Raw genomic sequence first — 21288 nt, 5'->3', positions numbered from 1 at the left:
ATGGTGAGGCATTGGCGTCGAATGTTGTCTTTCAGCATCCCTAGAGATGTCGGTCGATCATGATACACTTGCGACTTCAGGTAACCCCAAAGCCAATAATCGCACGGACTGAGGTCTGGGGACCTGGGAGGCGAAGCATGACGAAAGTGGCGGATGAGCACACGATTATCACCAAATGACGCGCGCAAGAGATCTTTCACGCGTCTAGCAATATGGGGTGGAGCGCCATTCTGCATAAACATCGTCCGTTCCAGCAGGTGTTTATCAGCCAGGCTGGCAATGATGCGATTCTGTAACATATCGGCGTACCTCTCACCCGTCACGGTAGCAGTTACTAAACCAGAATCAGCGCCATTTGTCGGACATTTTGCGAACTTTGTTTTTATTTATTTTTTTGGTTCTAATAAAACCCTATGTCAATTTTTACCTCTCTGTCTACATTATTCCGTGGTTTATTACGTTTTCAAATTTATACTTCAAATGGTTCAAATGGCTCTGAGCACTATGGGACTTAACATCTATGGTCATCAGTCCCCTAGAACTTAGAAATACTTAAACCTAAGTAACCTAAGGACATCACACAACACCCAGTCATCACGAGGCAGAGAAAATCCCTGACCCCGCCGGGAATCGAACCCGGGACAAATTTATACTGACTTTTTGATCACCCGGTACATTACGTCACGAATCGTCGGCGCGAACTCATTGGATTACGATGCTGTCTTCTACTACAGCAACATTACGTTAGTACTCGTCCAGCTGGACAACATACAGTATCACTGCGTTAGAACTTTTACCGGAGCGTTGCCTTCAACATCGACCAATGCTGTTTTCCTTGAAGTAACAGATATTCCTCTTCATTTTCGGCATCAGACTCTGAACTCTATAGTCCGCAATTGTTCAGATATCAATCGACCGCACAGAAGCTTCGTCACGCCCAGTTATCGTCATTTACCGTTTCTGTCTTGCAACTTAAAGGCCGCTACTGCGTCGTAACAGCGACTCAACAGAATCACTTCCTTACGATGCAGTTCATCGGACTGACCAATTCTCCGAAATTCCCTTACTGCTCAGTTTTCATCTGCTCTAACAACGTATACGACAGAACCGTGCAAATTCATTGTCCATAAGTTTCATGCCACGTTTTTCTGTGTTACAAGCAATGATCAGCAAGAAGTTTCATAATAATAAGTGCTGTAAGCACAGTTAAACCCTACTAATCAAATGAAACTATATGGTTCCAAAGACCTTTTCAAATCTGAAGTATCTGTGATGTATTTATGTAGACTGAAGCGACGAATGATAATCTGTACGATTCAATCTTACGATTGAATAGATAGACAAACATTATATCATACCTTAGAGGAGTTCAGGACTGACAGAAAACCATGGTCAATTATTCAATAGGCATTAACAGATACAACCTCCAAAGTTAAACTCATGGTAGAAACATCAGAAGCATTTCATATCCAGACTGCTGTTCGCCTTCTGTTTAACATGGTTCTGGAAAAAATTGTGAGGATATGGGAAAAGGAAATAAAAGGAATTCAGCTTGGGATTGAAAAAGAGCAGAGAATTAGGGTGAAGTTTCTGGCTTTCGCGGACGATCTTGCCATTCTAACGAACAATACAGAGGAAGCCAAACTTGCATTGGAAAAACTACACGAAATCTCACAGAAAACTGAGCTACAAATCTCCTACGAGAAAACACAGTACATGGAAAACAAACCTGTAGATTATCTCCCCATTACTACTCAATACGGGAAAGTGTCACAAGTTGCCCACTTCAGATATCTGGGAGAGATAATCCAATCATCAGGACTGAACTCAATAGCCAATAAAGATAGAATTTCCAGATTACCAAAAGCATATAAGCTCACTTGGAATCACTATAATAAGAAATCTATTTCTGTCAATGCGAAACTAAGGCCTTACAACACAGTAGTCCTACAAGAAGCACTTTATGCTGTAGAAACTACAGTGATTCATGACCATACTAAGATCAGAGAGATTGAAAAGCAGGAAAGAAAAATTCTGAGGAAAATATATGAACCAGTGTTTCGGAAAGAAATTTGGATAAAGAGGCAACTAGAGAGATTTACAAAGACGTAGAAACAATAAAACACGCCATTAGAAAGAGAAGGATGAAATTTTGTGGACATATCTGCAGGATGAATAAAGCCAGACTCACAAGACAAATCTTTGAGATAGTAAACAAGAGCAAAAACAAGACAAAGTGGATCACTGAAGCAGAATAAGACATTAAAGAACTGGGGATCACACAAGACAACATAAACAATAGAGAACAGTTTAGAAACATCATAGAGAAACTCACACTTAAACAAGAACATAAGGAGAACAGAACGATAAAAAGATGGTCGGAAGAACGCAAGAGAAAACACAGTGAACGTATGAAGAGAATTTGGGAAGAACGAAGAAAGAAGAAGAAATCATGACTACTGAAGTTAAATCGCTCTCTCAAAAGGGAACAATCGAAAATAATAATAGTAAAGGTGCGACATAAAGTCAAGAAGAAGGTTAACGACGCTTATGGTAAATAAGTGTAGATCCGTCGTTAAGCTGGTTAGGTCGCATCAAAAGTCATACAGCAGGCGAAGAATGATTTTATTTATCACAAAGCATGCATCACGCCTCTCGGAATTACACTATCATCAGAAATCCAAGTGCAAAATGTAGCAGAAGGACAAGAGTCGTGTACCTGGTAAGGCTCTTGTCCTTTTGCTGTCTTTGCATTTGGTGTTCTGAAGATCGAAATAATTCCGAAACGCATGATGCACGCTTTGTGGTCAATAAAACCATTCTTCGGCTACTGTATGGCTTTTTATGCGACCATGCCAGCTTAACTAGAGACCTACGCATGTCTGCGTGGATGGGAATTTGGAATGAGGAGGAAGGAGTGCTAGAGTAGTCCGTGGCAGTTGTACAAGGCCACTATGCCAGGGTGGCGTAGTGGTTAGTACAGTGAGTAGGAAACCCGGGTTCGAATCCCGCCTTTGGTACAATTTTGCATTCGTCGCATCATTTTGCATGTGTACATCATAACTCCTACTAGTTTGAATATTCTGGGAGAAACAGAGTGGACTTTGCAATCCAGATCGACAAACAGGTGGATCCGATGTGACGTTTTAAGGTGCCAAGCGGCGAGGTCATCAACTCCCGAAGAGGCCGACACTGTGAGAAACAAAAAGAAAAGCCAAGAACTGCTTATCTGCCTCACGCTGATCCAATATCCGAAACGATCAGTACACTCTTACGGAAATAACCGAGCAAACCAGATGTGGTCGAGCACTATCTCGCGTATAGTGACGGAACGAAATACAAAGAGACGAGTATCGCGGTGCAAGCGTCAAGTTTCTGGAATAGCATAAGTAAGGAGTCTATCAAAATAAAGATAGAAAACCTTATAAACCGGGACAGATGGCTTAATTTAAGCAGAGCTTGGGATCCAGCACTCGATTTGGTGAGACCGCACGCGTCATCCCGTGCATCAGACCTGCTAAAGGCCGAGAGAATCGCAGGTGTCACGGAATAGGTCTGAGGCGCTGCAGTCATGGACTGTGCGGCTGATCCTGGCGGAGGTTCGAGTCCTCCCTCGGGCATGGGTGTGTGTGTTTGTCCTTAGGGTAATTTGGGTTAAGTAGTGTGTAAGCTTAGAGACTGATGACCTTAGCAGTTAAGTCCCATAAGATTTCACACACATTTGAACATTTGTCACGGAATAACAGCGCGGGCTTGGAAAAACAAATGAGCAAGACATGAGCATCAATGCGCGTAACAGGCGCCAGGAGTCGAATTTGTTATAAGCAGCGGCGCGACAGCAGTAATACAGTCTGGCTGGTGTCCAGCCGGCGAGTACACATAACACTATAGCTCATAGTAATAAAGACGACTGGGCAGCTTATCGAAATAGGAATCAACAACTTGGCTGATCACCCGGAAGCACACCGACAAATAATCTCACAGTTCGCGAGGCGGGATTGACGCGCAGGCCACACACGGTGCTTCGTCTGTTCGCGAGACCCCTTGTCGCGATGCTGTTGGATACAATAAATGATGACACGCGGCTACAGATTACGTATGCAGAGATATACATCCCGTCTCAGCGGTACCGGATCGATTTGATCAGATAAGACGTCCGCAGAAACGCACTGCTGCACTGGAGCTGGATGTACATCATGTTCCAGCATTCCGAGTCCCTCGCTAAAACAGCGGCTTCACAGAAACATTTCTTCAGAGCAATGGACTCTTGACAAGTGAAGAGGCAGGTCCAGCATAGAGGCGTGTGTCCACTAGCAAGTGACTTCCGCAAACACTTGCTGAGGTGCTTATATTAACTCAAAAGCTTATTTCTGCAAGTCACTTTGGCAAGTTACTTTCAGAAACTTGCTGCATGTACTTGCAGAAGTGTTGACACTAAAGTCGCGTCATGAGACAGTCGAGTGCATATTTAGCGTGTCTAGCTTAAAAATTATAGCAGCTGATAGCGTTGTGCCGGCCGGTGTGGCCGTGCGGTTCTAGGCGCTTCAGTCTGGAACCGCGTGACCGCTACGATCGCAGGTTTGAATCCTGCCTCGGGCATGGATGTGTGTGATGTCCTTAGGTTAGTTAGGTTTAAGTAGTTCTGAGTTCTAGGGGACTGATGACCTCAGAAGTTAAGTCGCATAGTGCTCAGAGCCATTTGAACCACTTTTTTTTTTTGATAGCGTTGTTCCATTTTCATTCTTCTTCTTCTTCTTATTATTATTATTGTTATTGTTATTATTATTATTATTATTATTTAAAAACAAACGAAAGGTTAAGAAAAACGAAATATTTAAGTTATCTAGAAACACTATCGAATGAACTAAAATCAAATGGGTTCGCTTAGATTGAAAACTTTTGAGACTGTAGTAAATGCAAGTTTAGAATATCTCATGTCCATTGTACAATGAAATATTCGAAAACAGGGCAGGAATTGGAAAAGCCGATCGATTAAAACCGATACAAGTATTTTATTTCTCAATAAGCGATATTTTTCGGTATTTGTTTGGTCTCAGTTACGACAGGATTTTTTTTTCATATCTTACTAATAATCGAGTAAAAAGCCGACATATCAACTTGCTACAGCGGCAGTGATAAAATTTTTGATTTTTAAATAAAACTTTTTTTTAAAGCGCTTAATGTTTATTCGTAAAATTTTTATTGCTTTGAATATTGGACTACCGTACAAATTGGAAAAAGTGGTCAACGCTATTTTAATAACAACGCCTACAGCTAGTAACTAGTAATAAACACATGGCATAAGAATGGGTACAGCGTAGCAGAGGTATCTTTCGCGCGTCCTGTCGGATGGTAAGCATGTACGTGCAGCGTGACAAGACTTGCTCTCCCCCCCCCCCCCCCCCCCCACCACCCCCCTCACGCTCTGTACTTTCTCGCTGTCGTCCCAGGACATCAGTTGTATCACAGAATAGTACCCTCCCCACCTAGGAAGTACCTGTATTTTACGAAGTGCACTGGCAATGAGCTACAATGCTCCATTTGCTGTAAACGATTGAAAACGGGAGGAAGTAGAGCAAACTTGCGACATGTTCTGTGGAAGAAAAGTTAAGTTTAATTGATTTACCAATAATTTTATTGTCGTCCTGTAAACTTGGTTAATAAGCGAACCCTTCATTTTATGGTTGCTTCTAGGTGAAAAATCGATACGATCCGGAAGTGACGATGTAAGGAAGTCATCAACCAGCGACTTTTCGGTCGCGCTGTCGGCGCACTCGAGACGAGTAATCTTTACTGAAGACAATAGACAGATTTCTGCGGCAGCCTCAACCAGAAATCGATCGTGATCTCCCACTGCTTCATTACAATTTTTCAATCTTTGTTCGAAGTCTACGTTAATTACTGGAAGTAATAGGAGCAAAATTCCAAAAATTGGCTATCTCAGAAACGGTTATATTGAGCGATTTTAACAGTCAGATTAAATTGGAGACATCAAGAACCGGAGTAACAGAAAACCGGCTGTTTCAGCGATAACTGCCATCCCTAAATAAAAAACAAAAATGAGGCAAGCTATATTACCAAGAGCTTGCCTTTTAATTACTCTTTAGTCTTTGCAAACAGTATTTATTACTTTTGTTACAAAAGTAACGCAGTTATGTTTACTGTAACATTAAAAACTCAGTTACAATTTGAAGATATCTGTACTGTCATTCTACTTCCACGTCTGCAGAAAAAGATTCATTTCGGACTTCCTTGGCTGACAGTGCGAATTATTTATGTTTATAGGTTCCAATAGTACGTTTGTTTTGTCTTTACGCCATTGTCCTTTTCCGTCAATGGCGCTGTCGTATCGGTACTGAACACACAAAACTTCTGCAAGTTGCAGCAACTGGTAAATCCAGCAAGTACTTGCAGTAAGATGGAAGACAGTGTCTCCACTAACGTGCGAAAGCTACTTCTGGAAATTGGCAGAACTTGTGGAAGTTGACATGTTGGGGGCGTGTCCACGCCAAAGAACTTGCAGAAGTAGCTTTTGCGAGTAACTTGTGGTGGTTTAAGGGGGGTTTCACGTTTTCAATAATATTGTCGAACCGTCGGTATTTTTATCGTCTTAGGGTATGTATCGACGTATTATCAATACTACAAATATTGACAAGCAGTATTGATGGCCCTCAAAATATTCTCAGTATTGTCAGACATATTAAACTTTTAAAGCACAGCACTGATACTTTCTCAAAATATTCTCAGTATTGTCAGACATATTAAACTTTTAAAGCACAGCACTGATACTTTGACAATATTCTCCATTCACGTGTTTAGTGAAGCAAGTACACGTCTTTAGTGCGCACTGTTTGCGTTTTAAATTCTCCGTTGTATATCATTCCTCAAATTCAATTTTTAAGTTCTCTTTTAACACAAAACAATTTTAATAGGGGTATGCGAGGGTAATCAATGTATAGACCACTTCAGGATGGTTGACGGAGGATTCTCTATGACGGTGCTTACTTCATTAATCTGAAAATGTTGTACAGACTGGTGAAGGACATAGCAGCTTGGAAAAATGCTCCCTGCAATGACTAGTAAGAAGTCTGCGAAATAAATATCAATTTCACCAAATTACCACAAAGCCGTAAAAAAAAAAAGTTTTGTGTTGATTGCCCGAACATGTCATTGCCAGGCAGATATTAATTGCTTCACAGGTTTCCATAGAATATTAATAGTTGTGTGTTGATATAACGGAGCCAACGGCCTTGCCGCAGTAGTAGCGCCGGTTCCCGACAGATCACGGAAGTTGAGCGCTGTCGGGCTGGGCTAGCACTTCGATGGCTGACCATCCGGTCTGCCGATCGCTGTTGGCAAGCGGGATGCACCCAGCCCTAGTGAGGCAAATTAAGGAGCTCCTTGACTGAGAAGTTGCGGCTCCCGTCTCGTAATCTGACATACGGCCTGGAGAGCGGTGTGCTGACCACATGCTCCTCTACATCCGCATCCAGTGACGCCTGTGGGTTGAGGATGACACGACGGCCGGTCGGTACAGTTGGGCCTTCCACGGTCTGTTCGGACCGAGCATAGGCTCATATTACGGCGCTAACTCTAAGAATGACTTGCCTGTCGCCAGAAGTCTCAAGTTGCTCCTAATCTCTTGTCATCTGCGACTGTCTCTCTCATTTAAGTATTCAACGTGGTCAACTGACAGTTTTTTTCAATACTTTTCATACTGGGAGAACTCTTCAATGTATTCGTGGTTTGACAAACCACTACTGTCAATAAATACTGAACGTGTGCAGGCCCCTTTATGTGCCAGTGGACGCACGTCTGAACAGTGGTGAGACTTCCGGCGCGGCAGCGATCGCCGTCCTTGTGTAGGCCGTCGGCTTTCTCCGGCCTTGATCGTGACCGCGCGGCGCGACGTGGCGTGGCTTGCCGTGGAGTGTTGTGTTACTCAACAGCCGGCCTGCCCGCTCCCGCCTCCCTCCTCAGTCCGTAACACGGCGTGACCCCGGCCCCGACAGCCGACACAGAGTAGCGCGCCGCGGCTCTTGCAACGTGTCTAGCGCCAGCCGCGCCCACCGCTCCATTCAAAAAAATGGTTCAAGTGGCTCTGAGCACTATGGGACTTAACTTCTGAGGTCCTCAGTCCCCTAGAACTCTGAACTACTTAAACCTAACCAACCTAAGGACATCACACACAACCATGCCCGAGGCAAGATTAGAACCTGCGACCGTAGCGTTCGCGCGGTTCCAGACTAGCGCCTAGAACCGATGGTCACCCCGGCCGGCTCCTCTGGTAACTCGACCAGCAACTGCCCTCTGTTTCTCTCTGTTTCTCCTAATCTTCAGTCCGAACAGTGGTTTGACGTAGCTCTCCTTGCTAGCATAGCCTCTGCACGTCTCTTTCGTCTCTGCATCGATGCAAACCTTGGACTCTGTCTACTACTACTTTGGGCCTCATCTATCTTTCCTTTTAGGCAAAGCCGGCCGATGTGACCGTGCGGTTCTAGGCGCATCAGTCTGGAACCGCGTGACCGCTACGGTCGCAGGTTCGGATCCTGCCTCGGGCATGGATGTGTGTGATGTCCTTAGGTTAGTTCGGTTTAAGTAGTTCTAAGTTCTAGGGACTGATGACCTCAGATGTTAAGTCCCATAGTGCTCCGAGCCATTTTTTTTTTAGGCAAATGTGCCATAAATATCGTTTACGTTAGTCCTCCTTACGCTCGGGTACCATGCGACTGGATACGCAATGTGGTATTTCCATGTTCTGTTTCTTTCACTATTGTCCTCAGTAATTCTCATCACATATTACATACCTGTCATCATTCCACAGCTGCAATACCGGATCAGATATGTCCAGCATCTTGGACGAACCTAACGCTAAATCTTTCTCCACCTTTTTCATGACGCTCATACAGCTCTGGAAAAAACTATCCTGTACCATGACTTTTTCCTAAACCACTCTCTACTCCAGACCAAGTTAAGGGTTTACCCTCTATAACTGCCGTAGCTTCCCTCACGTCATTTTAAAATATAAATAAATAACGCACGAAAAGCAAGCAGCCTTATCTTATATACACGTATAAAAAGTCTTTTAACAACTATATGAAGTCTGCAAGACATCTTATCTTGAATACGAAATATTTGTTTTCCTTTCGTTCAACAGAGAACCAGTATCTCTATCACATCATAAAGTATTCATGCTTTCTTCATCCCTTTCCATTTCTACTTATTTTCCTCCATCTTATGTGCCGATCTTTCCCCCGTTTCAGCCTGCTCTTGAGACTAGCCAATTTCTTCTCTAAATTGCTTCCTTCTGTGCTGCTGTCACACATTTCTCTTAAATCTCATTATTCACATTTGAAAAGAACGAATCCAGTAAAAAGCTTAACACAGCTTTAATAAGACTGAATTTCTTAAATTCTACACATTCATTACTATATGAATTATATTATTACGTATTATTATTATTGTTATTATTCTTATTATATGTAATTTATGTCCTATATAAATCGTAGTTCACATACCAAGGATGTCTGATTAGATGTAAGGCAGTTTCTAAATGTCCTTTTCTTGCCAGGTGTACATAACTTACGTATGTGCATAACTTTTTTCCTTTTCGATTTGCACATCTAATCTGTAGCATTGTTCTGTAGCTCCATCTACGAAAAGCTCTTTTCTTGTGTAATTCTTCACGCTTTCCCGGCGAAGCGTTGTCATGCTGAATAATCGAGTTTCTGCCGTTTATTCGCGTCTTTCTTGCACGATATTTCAGCTGCGTGACTCGCAGTATTCTTCAGGTGCTGTCTGATACTGACTGTATCGGACATTACCAGACAGCACCTGAAGAAGACTGCGAGTCACGTAGTTGAAATATCGTGCAAGAAAGACGCGAATAAACGGCAGAAACCCGATTGTTCAACGTGACAGCTCTTTTCTCGCCTGAAGTGCTTATAGCCCACGCTTCCTTTGCGCACAGGGATACACTACAGTCAGTTAAGCTCCGAATGTATTTCTTAAAACTTAAATTTTTAGTCGCCCTGTTGAGAGATCATTTCCAGCCACCTGCCCCCAAATGATGCTAACTCGCGGTTTACCGAAAGGAAAGAGCTAATGCTCATTCGAATCTCCAGATTCCCGTCGAGTTTAATATTCTGTATCCTTACTCAGAAATATCATTCTAGCACCGTACTTACCCGATATTAGAGCACCCATAAACATTACGGACTGTAAGGTGAACAGGCAGCATATATTTAAGCATGAACTGCGTCCTAAACAGTATCTGAAGGGATTCATATTTAACTATGAAATCTAACAAAGTACTGTTGTTTCCTTTCAGGTCAACCAATGAGAGAACATCCACAAAACCCCGAGAGGCCTCTATAATAACGTGCGTAAGGTAAGTGCTGATAAAAGGAGTATTACGTTAGTTTGTTTTGCCTTGAGTGAAGAGCACTATATTACGGGAGAACTAACAGGACTCGGAACGCGTCAGATATCGTTGAACTACTGCAGGTTTACAAAAAGAAAGAGATATCAGTTATTCTTCTTCGACAATCTAGATTTTAAATGCATTAACAATATTTTGCCAGTAACAACGATAAGATCATTTTCGATTATTCTATATAATCAAAAGACAAATAGATGATTGGTCTTATCTCGGACTAACTCGTAAGGAAGGTGACCAGAGAGCACACTCACGATAGAAATTTGTCAAGACGGCCTTGTGATAAATTGTCAAGGGAATGCCGTTCGATACAGCGTTTGACCTATCGTCGTGATCAAAGTGCATTAACCACTAAACAAGTGAAACGTAGAACTTCTGACTTTGCAAGTATCTTGTTCAATATTAAAATTAAGAAAAAACAGTGTAATACAACGAGAATACTATTCAGCACAATCTCTGTAGGCAACTGTCTTTTCGGTAAAAGAAAAGCTGCTTATGGGACAGAACGATCGTTGATGAGATCCTAATAGAGAGGGGGTAACAGTTAGGGTTTTTTTTTTTTTTTTTTTTTTTTTTTTTTTTTTTTTTTTTTTTTTTTAGCATTACGACTCTGTACGATATGAGAAAACTTTTACGTCAGAATCTGAGCAATTTCATTGTGACACACTTTTGGGAATGCCAGAGCCGGCTTTCCTCAACTGCTGGCTGGTGGTTTTTTTCCAGTCTGGAGCTGACATCTTCTGTGGGGACGGGGTCACCTAGTCTGGCTCATGAGTTAAGGACTGGGAACTTTTCTATAATCACAGGAGATCTGCAGGAACTGTTGGGAATAAACTTGCAAAAAGACCTGGCAGTAAGTAGCACTTCGCAAAGCACTGTTAGTGGTGCCAGAAAACAACCGCTGGAAATGCTGAATGCTGCTTCTGAGGCTGACTGGAAGGCCTGAATGTGAAAACAATTTTTAGACATCGCGTAATCGGGTGACGGCCCTCCATTATACAAAAGGCAGGTCTAATTCCTTCTGGGATGGAGGTGGTGTTTTCTAGTTTTTTAAAATCTGAAATCGGGAATCTTACCGATCCTAGTTTTCCAAAATGGAAGACGTACAATAATTGGAGACTGCGTCCCCAAATGTGTTCACGGAACTCTGCTTAGTCATTTTCTAAGGACTTGGTGATATCTAATTGAAGCTGATACAACGGGCGATTAAAAAGTTTCCTCTCGAAGGCCTTACAATCCAGAATCGGTAAGCCAATCAGATAAAATCGCTGTGGCATTGCGGCAATCGACACATCTACGAATCAGGTTGAAGATACCCGTTTGGTGGAGCGCCGCGTTCTGCTGCGTGAAGAAGTCCGTAACTTTCCGCTGCACATTCTCGTCCCAAGGGTAGCTTCGAACTTTCAGGGCCTTTTTTAAGGGACCGAAGGCGTGCCAATCGCATGGGAAGAGATCAGCACTATAGTGTGGGTGCTCGAATCTCTCCCACTTGAGTTGGAGTAACCTTAGTGTTATGAAATTTGCGATAATGGGACGTGCGTTGTTATGAAACAGCAGCACGGAACTTTGCACACCATTCCACAACGGTGATTTTCGACAGACATCCTGCCCGTATACATTCTTCATTCTCCGATGGATGTCTGCCGGTGTTTGTTCCTCGGCAGCCACGAAAACAGTAACAACACGTTGATCGCGTTTGGACGCATTTGGTAATAACGTCGCCATGCTCACGTTTCCGCGTTTACCACCATATGTCGGACAGATGGGTCTGCCACAATAATTCCTTGCTTACAGGTCGGTGGGCCCCCCAAGAACCATGGAGCTTGCCGTTGGTGGGGAGGCTTGCGTGCCACAGCGATACAGATAGCCGTACCGTAGGTGCAGTCACAACGGAGGGGTATCTGTTGAGAGGCCAGACAAACGTGTGGTTCCTGAAGAGGAGCAGCAGCCTTTTCAGTAGTTGCAAGGGCAACAGTCTGGATGATTGACTGATCTGGCCTTGTAACACTAACCAAAACGGCCTTGCTGTGCTGGTACTGCAAACGGCTGAAAGCAAGGGGAAACTACGGCCGTAATTTTTCCCGAGGGCATGCAGCTTTACCGTATGGTTAAATGATGATGGCGTCCTCTTGGGTAAAATATTCCGCAGGTAAAATAGTCCCCCATTCGGATCTCCGGGCGGGGACTACTCAGGAGGACGTCGTTATCAGGAGAAAGAAAACTGGCGTTCTACGGATCGGAGCTTGGAATGTCAGACCCCTTAATCGAGCAGGTAGGTCAGAAAATTTAAAAAGGGAAATGGATAGGTTAAAGTTAGATATAGTAGGAATTAGTGAAGTTCGGTGGCAGGAGGAACAAGCCTTTTGGTCAGGTGAATACAGGGTTATAAATACAAAATCAAATAGGGGTAATGCAGGAGTAGCTTTAATAATGAATAACAAAATAGGAGTGCGGGTAAGCTACTACAAACAGAATAGTGAACGCATTATTGTGGCCAAGATAGACACGAAGCCCACGCCTACTACAGTAGTACAGGTTTATATGCCAACTAGCTCTGCAGATGATGAAGAAATTGAAGAAATGTATGATGAAATAAAAGAAATTATTCAGATAGTGAAAGGAGACGAAAATTTAATAGTCATGGGTGACTGGAATTCGGTAGTAGGAAAAGGGAGAGAAGGAAACATAGTAGGTGAATATGGATTGGAGGGAAGAAATGAAAGAGGAGGAGGAGGAGGAGATTAGTGTTTAACGTCCCGTCGACAACGAGGTCATTATAGACGGAGCGCAAGCTCGGGTGAGCGAAGGATGGGGAAGGAAATCGGCCGTGCCCTGTCAAAGGAACCATCTCGGCATTTGCCTGAAGCGATTTAGGGTAATCACGGAAAACCTAAATCAGGATGGCCGGAGACGGGATTGAACCGTCGTCCTCCCGAATGCGAGTCCAGTGTGCTAACCACTGCGCCACGTCGCTCGGTAAGAAATGAAAGAGGAAGCCGCCTGGTAGAATTTTGCACAGAGCACAACTTAATCATAGCTAACACTTGGTTCAAAAATCATAAAAGAAGGTTGTATACATGGAAGAAGCCTGGAGATACTGACAGGTTTCAGAAAGATTATGTAACGGTAAGACAGAGATTTAGGAACCAGGTTTTAAATTGTAAGATATTTCCAGGGGCAGATGTGGGCTCTGACCACAATCTATTGGTTATGAACTGTAGATTAAAACTGAAGAAACTGCAAAAAAGTTGGAATTTAAGGAGATGGGACCTAGATAAACTGACTAAACCAGAGGTTGTAGAGATTTTCAGGGAGAGCATTAGGGAACGATTAACAAGAATGGGGAAAAGAAATACATTAGAAGAAGAATGGGTAGCTGTGAGAGAGGAAATAGTGAAGGCAGCAGAGGATCAAGTAGGTAAAAAGACAAGGGCTAACATAAATTCTTGGGTAACAGAAGAGATATTGAATTTAATTGATGAAAGGAGAAAATACAAAAATGCAGTAAATGAAGCAGGCAAAATGGAATACAAACGTCTCGAAAATGAGATCGACAGGAAGTGCAAAATGGCTAAGCAGGGATGGCTAGAGGATGTAGAGGCGTATATCGCTGGGGGTAAGATAGATACTGCCTACATGAAAACTGAAGAGACCTTTGGAAAAAAGAGAACCACTTGCACGAATATCAAGAGCTCAGATGGAAACCCAGTTCTAAGCAAAGAAGGGAAAGCAAAAAGGTGGAAGGAGTATATAGAGCGTCTATACAAGGGCGACGTACTTGAGGACAATATTATGGAAATGGAAGACGATGTAGATGAAGATGAAATGGGAGATACGATACTGCGTGAAGAGTTTGACAGAGCACTGAAAGACCTGAGTCGAAACAAGGCCCCGGGAGTAGACAACATTCCATTAGAACTACTGACGACCTTGGGAGAGCCAGTCCTGACAAAACTCTACCATCTGGTGAGCAAGATGTATGAGACAGGCGAAATACCCTCAGACTTCAAGAAGAATATAATACTTCCAATCCCAAAGAAAGCAGATGCTGACAGATGTGAAAATTACCGAACAATCAGTTTAATAAGTCACGGATGCAAAATACTAACGCGAATTCGGGGAAGGTCAGTTTGGATTCCACAGAAATGTAACACGTGAGGCAATACTGACCCTACGACATATCTTAGAAAATAGATTAAGGAAAGGCAAACCTACGTTTCTAGCATTTGTAGACTTAGAGAAAGCTTTTGACAATGTTGACTGGAATACTCTCTTTCAAGTTCTAAAGGTGGCAGGGGTAAAATACAGGGAGCGAAAGGCTATTTACAATTTGTACAGAAACCAGATGGCAGTTATAAGAGTCGAGGGGCATGAAAAGGAAGTAGCGGTTGGGAAGGGAGTAAGACAGGGTTGTAGCCTCTCCCCGATGTTGTTCAATCTGTATATTGAGCAAGCAGTGAAGGAAACAAAAGAAAAATTCGGAGTAGGTATTAAAATCCATGGAGAAGAAATAAAAACTTTGAGGTTCCCGATGACATTGTAATTCTGTCAGAGACAGCAAAGGACTTGGAGGAGTAGTTGAACGGAATGGATAGTGTCTTGAAAGGAGGATATAAGATGAACATCAACAAAAGCAAAACGAGGATATTGGAATGTAGTCGAATTAAGTCGGGTGATTCTGAGGGAATTAGATTAGGAAATGAGACACTTAAAGTAGTAAAGGAGTTTTGCTGTTTGGGGAGCAAAATAACTGATGATGGTCGAAGTAGAGAGGATACAAAATGTAGACTGGCAATGGCAAGGAAAGAGTTTCTGAAGAAGAGAAATTTGTTAACATCGAGTATAGATTTAAGTGTTAGGAAGTCGTTTCTGAAAGTATTTGTATGGAGCGTAGTCATGTATGGAAGTGAAACATGGACGATAACTAGTTTGGACAAGAAGAGAATAGAAGCTTTCGAAATGTTTTGCTACAGAAGAATGCTGAAGATTAGATGGGTAGATCATATAACTAATGAGGAGGTACTGAATAGAATTGGGGAGAAGAGAAATTTGTGGCACAACTTGACTAGACGAGGGGATCAGTTGGTAGGACATGTTCTGAGGCATCAAGGGATCACCAGTTTAGTATTGGAGGGAAGCGTGGAGCGTAAAAATTGTAGAGGGAGACCAAGAGATGAATACAGTAAGCAGATTCAGAAGGACGTAGGTTGCAGATGAAGAAGATTGCACAGGATAGAGTAGCATGGAGAGCTGCATCAAACCAGTCTCAGGACTGAAGACCACAACAACAACAACAACAGGTCGGTGGTTACGTAGCTGCATTGAAGTCATGCTACGCTGCACATACGCTGCAGTAATATCCTACAAAACGGAAACTGTTTGATCGCCCCTTATAAAATACAGTTGCGGAGCAGAGAACCTGAGCAACCGACTCTGAACTGTTAAGATAACTGTCGGAATTTGTTAGGGACTAGCTGGAAGTGGTGTGCTGACTGTTGGTGGAGTACATATTCCATTCTATTAGTGTGGTCTCGGAATCTTGCTGAATGGAGTTATATAGCTGTTGGTGTCAAACATAAATATGTTGCCAGTGAAAGTAGTTGCTGCGATGAGGTACCTTGCTTGCACGCTCGAACTATGCATTATCGCCACAGCGCCAAATACGGCTATGCAGCATGTATTGCAAAGTTATGGAAACGCGGATTAGCAACAATTTACAAGAAGAAATAAAACATAACATTGCTTAATTTCAGTATGACGATGGTGTTGTGGCTGTAGTACGAGGTTCACTTGGTTTAACTGTCTTTACTCTGGTCTAGATGCTCATCCAGTGAACGATGACTACAGTCACCTGCATCGAGTGCAGTTGGCTCTTCTTGGCGACGACTATAGACACTGTCTTCAGGCACTGCTGTTACAGTTAACCCTGTGCGATACTGACGCCGATAGTGGCGTTGAAACCCTCTTAGTGGAGCCTTGCGTAGCCTTATATCCGCATTTGGTGGACAAATGTCCACTTGAGGATGTATGACACGCGGCGGAAGCATAAAATAGATCTTGCCTTAACTCACCAGGGGGGAGGGTTTCAGAAACGACCAACCGATTCAGCTCCTACTTGGCAGATCGCTTGTCCACTACCTAAATGAAAGACTGCAAGATGCTTTGGCATAATTTTTTTCGACAATACTACCCCTAAATTTCATGACGCGTAATGACTCAGGATTGACGAGATCGTCAGATAATAGAAAACTAAGCATTTTTCATCAATATATGTGGCGTCGGCAAGGGTATATTTTCTTAGAAATCAAGAAAAAGTTTTTCGAGTGCCGCTTATGCACCGATAAGGTATGAGCTGTTCAGCGAAAGAGTCGCTGGCGTAGCGACCAAAGCGTTTGGTTGCGGAGCGGAGAAGCTGTGTTCCATGCCCAGTTGCAGTCTGGAGTTCTTTTATTTATATTTTTTCAGTTTTGAAACTGCTAGGCATAGCAGAGTTAATAATGTAGATAAATCAGTAGGGAATAATAACAAGGTAGGCGAATAAATTTCTCAAACAGCTTGGATTAACAAAGGATTAAAAATTCGATCCTGGTCGATTTACAATGTCTCTGTCACTCACTCTGTTACATGTACTGAATTTTCTTCGAACAGCTAGATGGATGGTACTTGTCATATAAATATTACAAGCAAATAGCCGGCCAGTGTGGCCGAGCGGTTCTAGGCACTTCAGTCTGGAACCGCGTGACCGCTACGGTCGCAGGTTCGAATCCTGCCTCGGGCATGGATGTGTGTGATGTCCTTAGGTTAGTTAGGTTTAAGTAGTTCTTAGTTCTAGGGTACTGATGACCTCAGATGTTAAGTCCCATAGTGCTCAGAGCCATTTGAACCATTTGAACAAGAAAATATACTCGCGGCATGTAACGAATGCAATTTTCGAGCTCCTACATCGTTTCTTCCTAAGATTCAGAGGAAAACAAACTAAGTTTACATTTAAAAATATTTCTTTTTCTGGAATTAATTTTGATTTATACCACGCATACAGTAACATTGACTGAAAAATCGTTCATGAAAGCTGATTATAAGCTATGTTGTAAACCTTTACAAACCTCTATTCCATCCGTTCGGTTGTACAATTCCCGCTGGGTTTCCAGAAGCAGACTGTAGTTTTGAACCCTTGAAAGAAATTTTTTAACTTGGTGATAACAATAAACAACACATGGCTGACACACAGGCATGCAGTTTGGTGGTATTACTTCCACGGTGCAAGTCGGTTGACCCTCGTCATCTATAAACGTGCTGTCTCGTGCAATGGCGTTATTTTGTCCACCCCAGGTATCCAGTATCAGACAAAACTTGTTATCAGTAGCGTATGGTTTTAAAATGTTCCCAATATATCGTTTGTAAACTGAATTCTTCTATTTCTCGGTTAGGAGCAAGTGAAGTAAACATTTTTAACGAATCAGTTAAAGTATTACTTTATTATAAGCACGGGGAAGCATTAGGCAATAATTTTCCAGATACTATAATGGAATATTGCGCTGTGTACGAATGTGTTATTTTAAGTGCACTACCAATTGTGACAAGAGCCAATTTTTCTCCCTTATGCGGTAACGTGTGTCGAATGCAAGTATTCGCAGCAGTCTTACTCAGAATCATTTTCCTGCAACGAGGCCTAGAATTTTTATTGATTACCAATTCAAGTTGTTTGAGGAATTTATTTGCCTACTTTCTTATTTTTTCTTATTGATTTACGTACCTAACTAACCGTCCTATTCCTATCAGTTTCAAGCGGAAAAAATGCAAAAAAAAGTTGCAGGATCTATGCTTCCCAGCCTGCCTTGGTCGCCGAAATTGCGACGCTTTCGGTTAACAACGCATACGTCATTGGTAAACAAACGGAAATCATAAAAGTTTCTTTCCTCTATTCCTACGAAAATATGCGTTTGCTGCCCCCATACATGTTGATTATCTATCGATCCCGTCAATTCCGAGTTGACTGCACGTCATAACTTTCGGATTATATTTCTCAAAAACAGGGCGGGGGAGGGGGGAGGGAGAGGGGGGGGGGGGGAGCGAGATGCCGTGTTTGAGCCAAAATTTCTCAGAGCCTTTCATTTTAGATTTTACACAAGCGACTCGCAGAATATGAGCCGAAACGGTTGGCCATGTCAGAGGGCCTATCCTTGTCAGTTGCACCTGAGTATTAGGCAGCTAGGCGCTCTTGTATGTATTGCTGCGAGCCGTATCATCCGGAGGACACAGCAGTTGTCACAGGGCACTAATCTTTCGTTTTGGAGTGGTGACAATTTTAACCCTGTCTCGCGGGTTAACGTAAGGTTGGGAACCTTATTTAGTCTGATTTTTGATACGGAACTACAGGGGAGTGATAAGTCTGGATTGATGACGATGATCCTGTTTGGTTTGTGAGGCGCTCAACTGCGCGGTCATCAGCGCCCATACAAAGTCCCAAATTTTACACAGTCCAATTTTTTTACGCAATCCAATCTAGCCACTGTGACGAATGATGATGGTGATGAAATGATGAGGACAACACAAGCACCCAGTCCCTGGGCACCTAAATCGTGCTATCACGTTAGTCCCGGTGTGTAGGTTTCTTTTTAGTATTCAGGAGGTGGAAGAAATGTTCATCACGAGAGTTAGGCCTGCGCTAAGAGGGGAGGAGTTATCGTGTAATTCATTATCATGAAAATGTGAACCATTGTCCTAGTTTAAATAGGGAAATTCTCTGCAGGTTTCTACGGATGGAGAACGTACAGACTACTAATAGAGATGCGTCCGGCAGCTGGTGATTCAGGGCACGGCATATTTGTTGCTGTCGGAATACAGTGTAAAGTATCACTGATGAATTCGCACGAGGTTGGGTCAAAGTGTAGCGCCTCCTGCATCAGATGAAATTTAATAATGAAAGTGCCAGGGCTGTCACCGAAAGCTCGGTATTCACGCGAGGCTGCAGTGCCACCATAATATTCCAGGAGCAGGAGTGTCGCTTGTGTGAACCGACTTTACGCAGAAAGGTCACATGCGGTGTGTGGCAGCGGGCGGGTGGCACAGGGGCAGAGGAACCTCGCGGCGTCTTCAGGCCATCGAGGAGTGCGGGCAGCCGCCGACGACACTGATTACGGCCATTAAGACGGAGCCGATGCTATCGGCGCTCGGAAGAAGCTCATTAAAGTGTAAAACGGCGCCCAACACCAGCTTTCGGCGAGGAACTTTGTACATGGCGCCGTTTTCCACTCGGCTATTTTAGTATACTAGCTGCACAAAATGACTAACCAGCGTGTCTCGATGATCGTACGTCTTGTAATTACCGATCGGCAGGAGCTTTGCCCTTCAATGACCGAGCGTGAGAAATAAGCGAAAGGGTATAGTCACGGTAGAAAACAAGCCTGACCTTCTGTAGGTAGACTATATCCTTATAACAGTATTCTTTGCAGGAAAAATCGCATTATCCTGTCAACAATCATAAGCGCTAGACGATGTAATTGAAATGTGAACCTTAAAACGCATTAAAACTGTGCTCAAGATCGAGACATCCCTCCCTTTTACTAATAATTCTTTCACCAACCTAGCTTTCCACTCAAATAACATAGGCTGTCTCAATTAAACCTCCGCATCCTCTTTCCAGCTTCTTGGAGTCCTCTTAGGCTTTATGGCATACCTCGCTAGTCTACCACAATTTGGGATAAAACGTGTGACTTGGAATATTGTAACCAAAACCTACGGTTGTTTGCAGAACAAAGCCGAGTTTTCGAAACGACCTTGAGAAGCTCTTGGATACATCACTGGGCCATTACGTACCTGAGGCTTGGCTTAATGAACAGCATATTTAATTTATTACCAGTATTGGCCTGAGTCATGCCTGCATTACCATTTCCATGCAAGGGTATCGGCTAACAGACAAATGAGCAGGAATTCGGACGTAAACGTGACAGGCGAAGCTGTACGAAATTTAGTGTCCAAATTATTCAGTGGGTTATTCACATAGGGTATAGTCAAGGATTTTTTGTGAGAATATAAACTGGCGCACAGTCGTAAACTACAACAGTTAAACGAACGAACTTGTCTTACGTTTCTAGTTTAAAGTCTCCACGTACTCAGGAAAGGGTGCGAGAATAAAAGTGAAAAAAGATCGCTAGAAGAGCAGCACAAGCTCGGACTGAGAAGGAACCACGCCAGCCATTTATGCAAAATTTACCCTCGTCAATAACAAAGTTAAAGTCCAGAGATGTAACTCATTACGTTACGTTAAGAATAAAACAAAATATATGTTGTTTCTGCGTCCGGGTTCTATTGTTAGACTCACTCTTTAAAAAGGTGTAGAATTATTCCAGTTAATGATTTAGCAACATACTAATGTTCTGAAACGTCCTGGCAGATCAAAACTGTGTGCCGGACCGAGACTCGAACTCCAGACCTTTGCCTTTCGCGGGCAAGTGCTGTACCGACTGAGCTATCCAAGCACACCTCACGACCTCTCCTCACAGCTTCAGTTCAACCAGTACCTCGTCTCCTACTTTCTAAACCTCACAAAAGCTCTTCTGCGAACCTTGCAGAACTACAACTCCTGGAAGAGATACCGCGGAGACATGGCTTAGCCACAGCCTAGGGGCATGGATCTTTCAAGAATGAGATTTTCCCTCTGCAGCGGAGTGTGCGCTGATATGAAACTTCCTGCCATATTAAAATTGTGTGCCGGACCGAGACTCGAACTCGGGACATTTGCCTTCATTCTGGATACTAAGGCTGTACTGTGTGAGAATTAAGGTGCAATTGTTGTGGAAGAGAGAGTTTGGGGTGAAGGAGAGGTGAAGGAAATAAGGGGAGGAGCTCGA

At 43.0% G+C, this 21288-nt stretch overlaps 1 protein-coding gene across 1 annotated transcript in view; it reads left to right on the top strand.

The window, feature by feature from the left end:
• LOC126456102 (uncharacterized transmembrane protein DDB_G0289901-like) overlaps positions 1-21288 on the top strand; it is a 435362-nt gene that overhangs the window by 129709 nt on the left and 284365 nt on the right. The window contains exon 3 of the mRNA XM_050091858.1: positions 10331-10390. Coding sequence (XP_049947815.1) covers positions 10331-10390 — 60 coding nt within the window. The remainder of the gene's footprint in view (positions 1-10330; positions 10391-21288) is intronic.

The sequence above is a fragment of the Schistocerca serialis genome, chromosome 2, assembly GCF_023864345.2.
Source record: "Schistocerca serialis cubense isolate TAMUIC-IGC-003099 chromosome 2, iqSchSeri2.2, whole genome shotgun sequence".
NCBI classification, from domain to species: domain Eukaryota; kingdom Metazoa; phylum Arthropoda; class Insecta; order Orthoptera; family Acrididae; genus Schistocerca; species Schistocerca serialis.
Note: the sequence above shows the minus strand (reverse complement) of the source record. Positions and strands in the feature narration are given on the sequence as shown.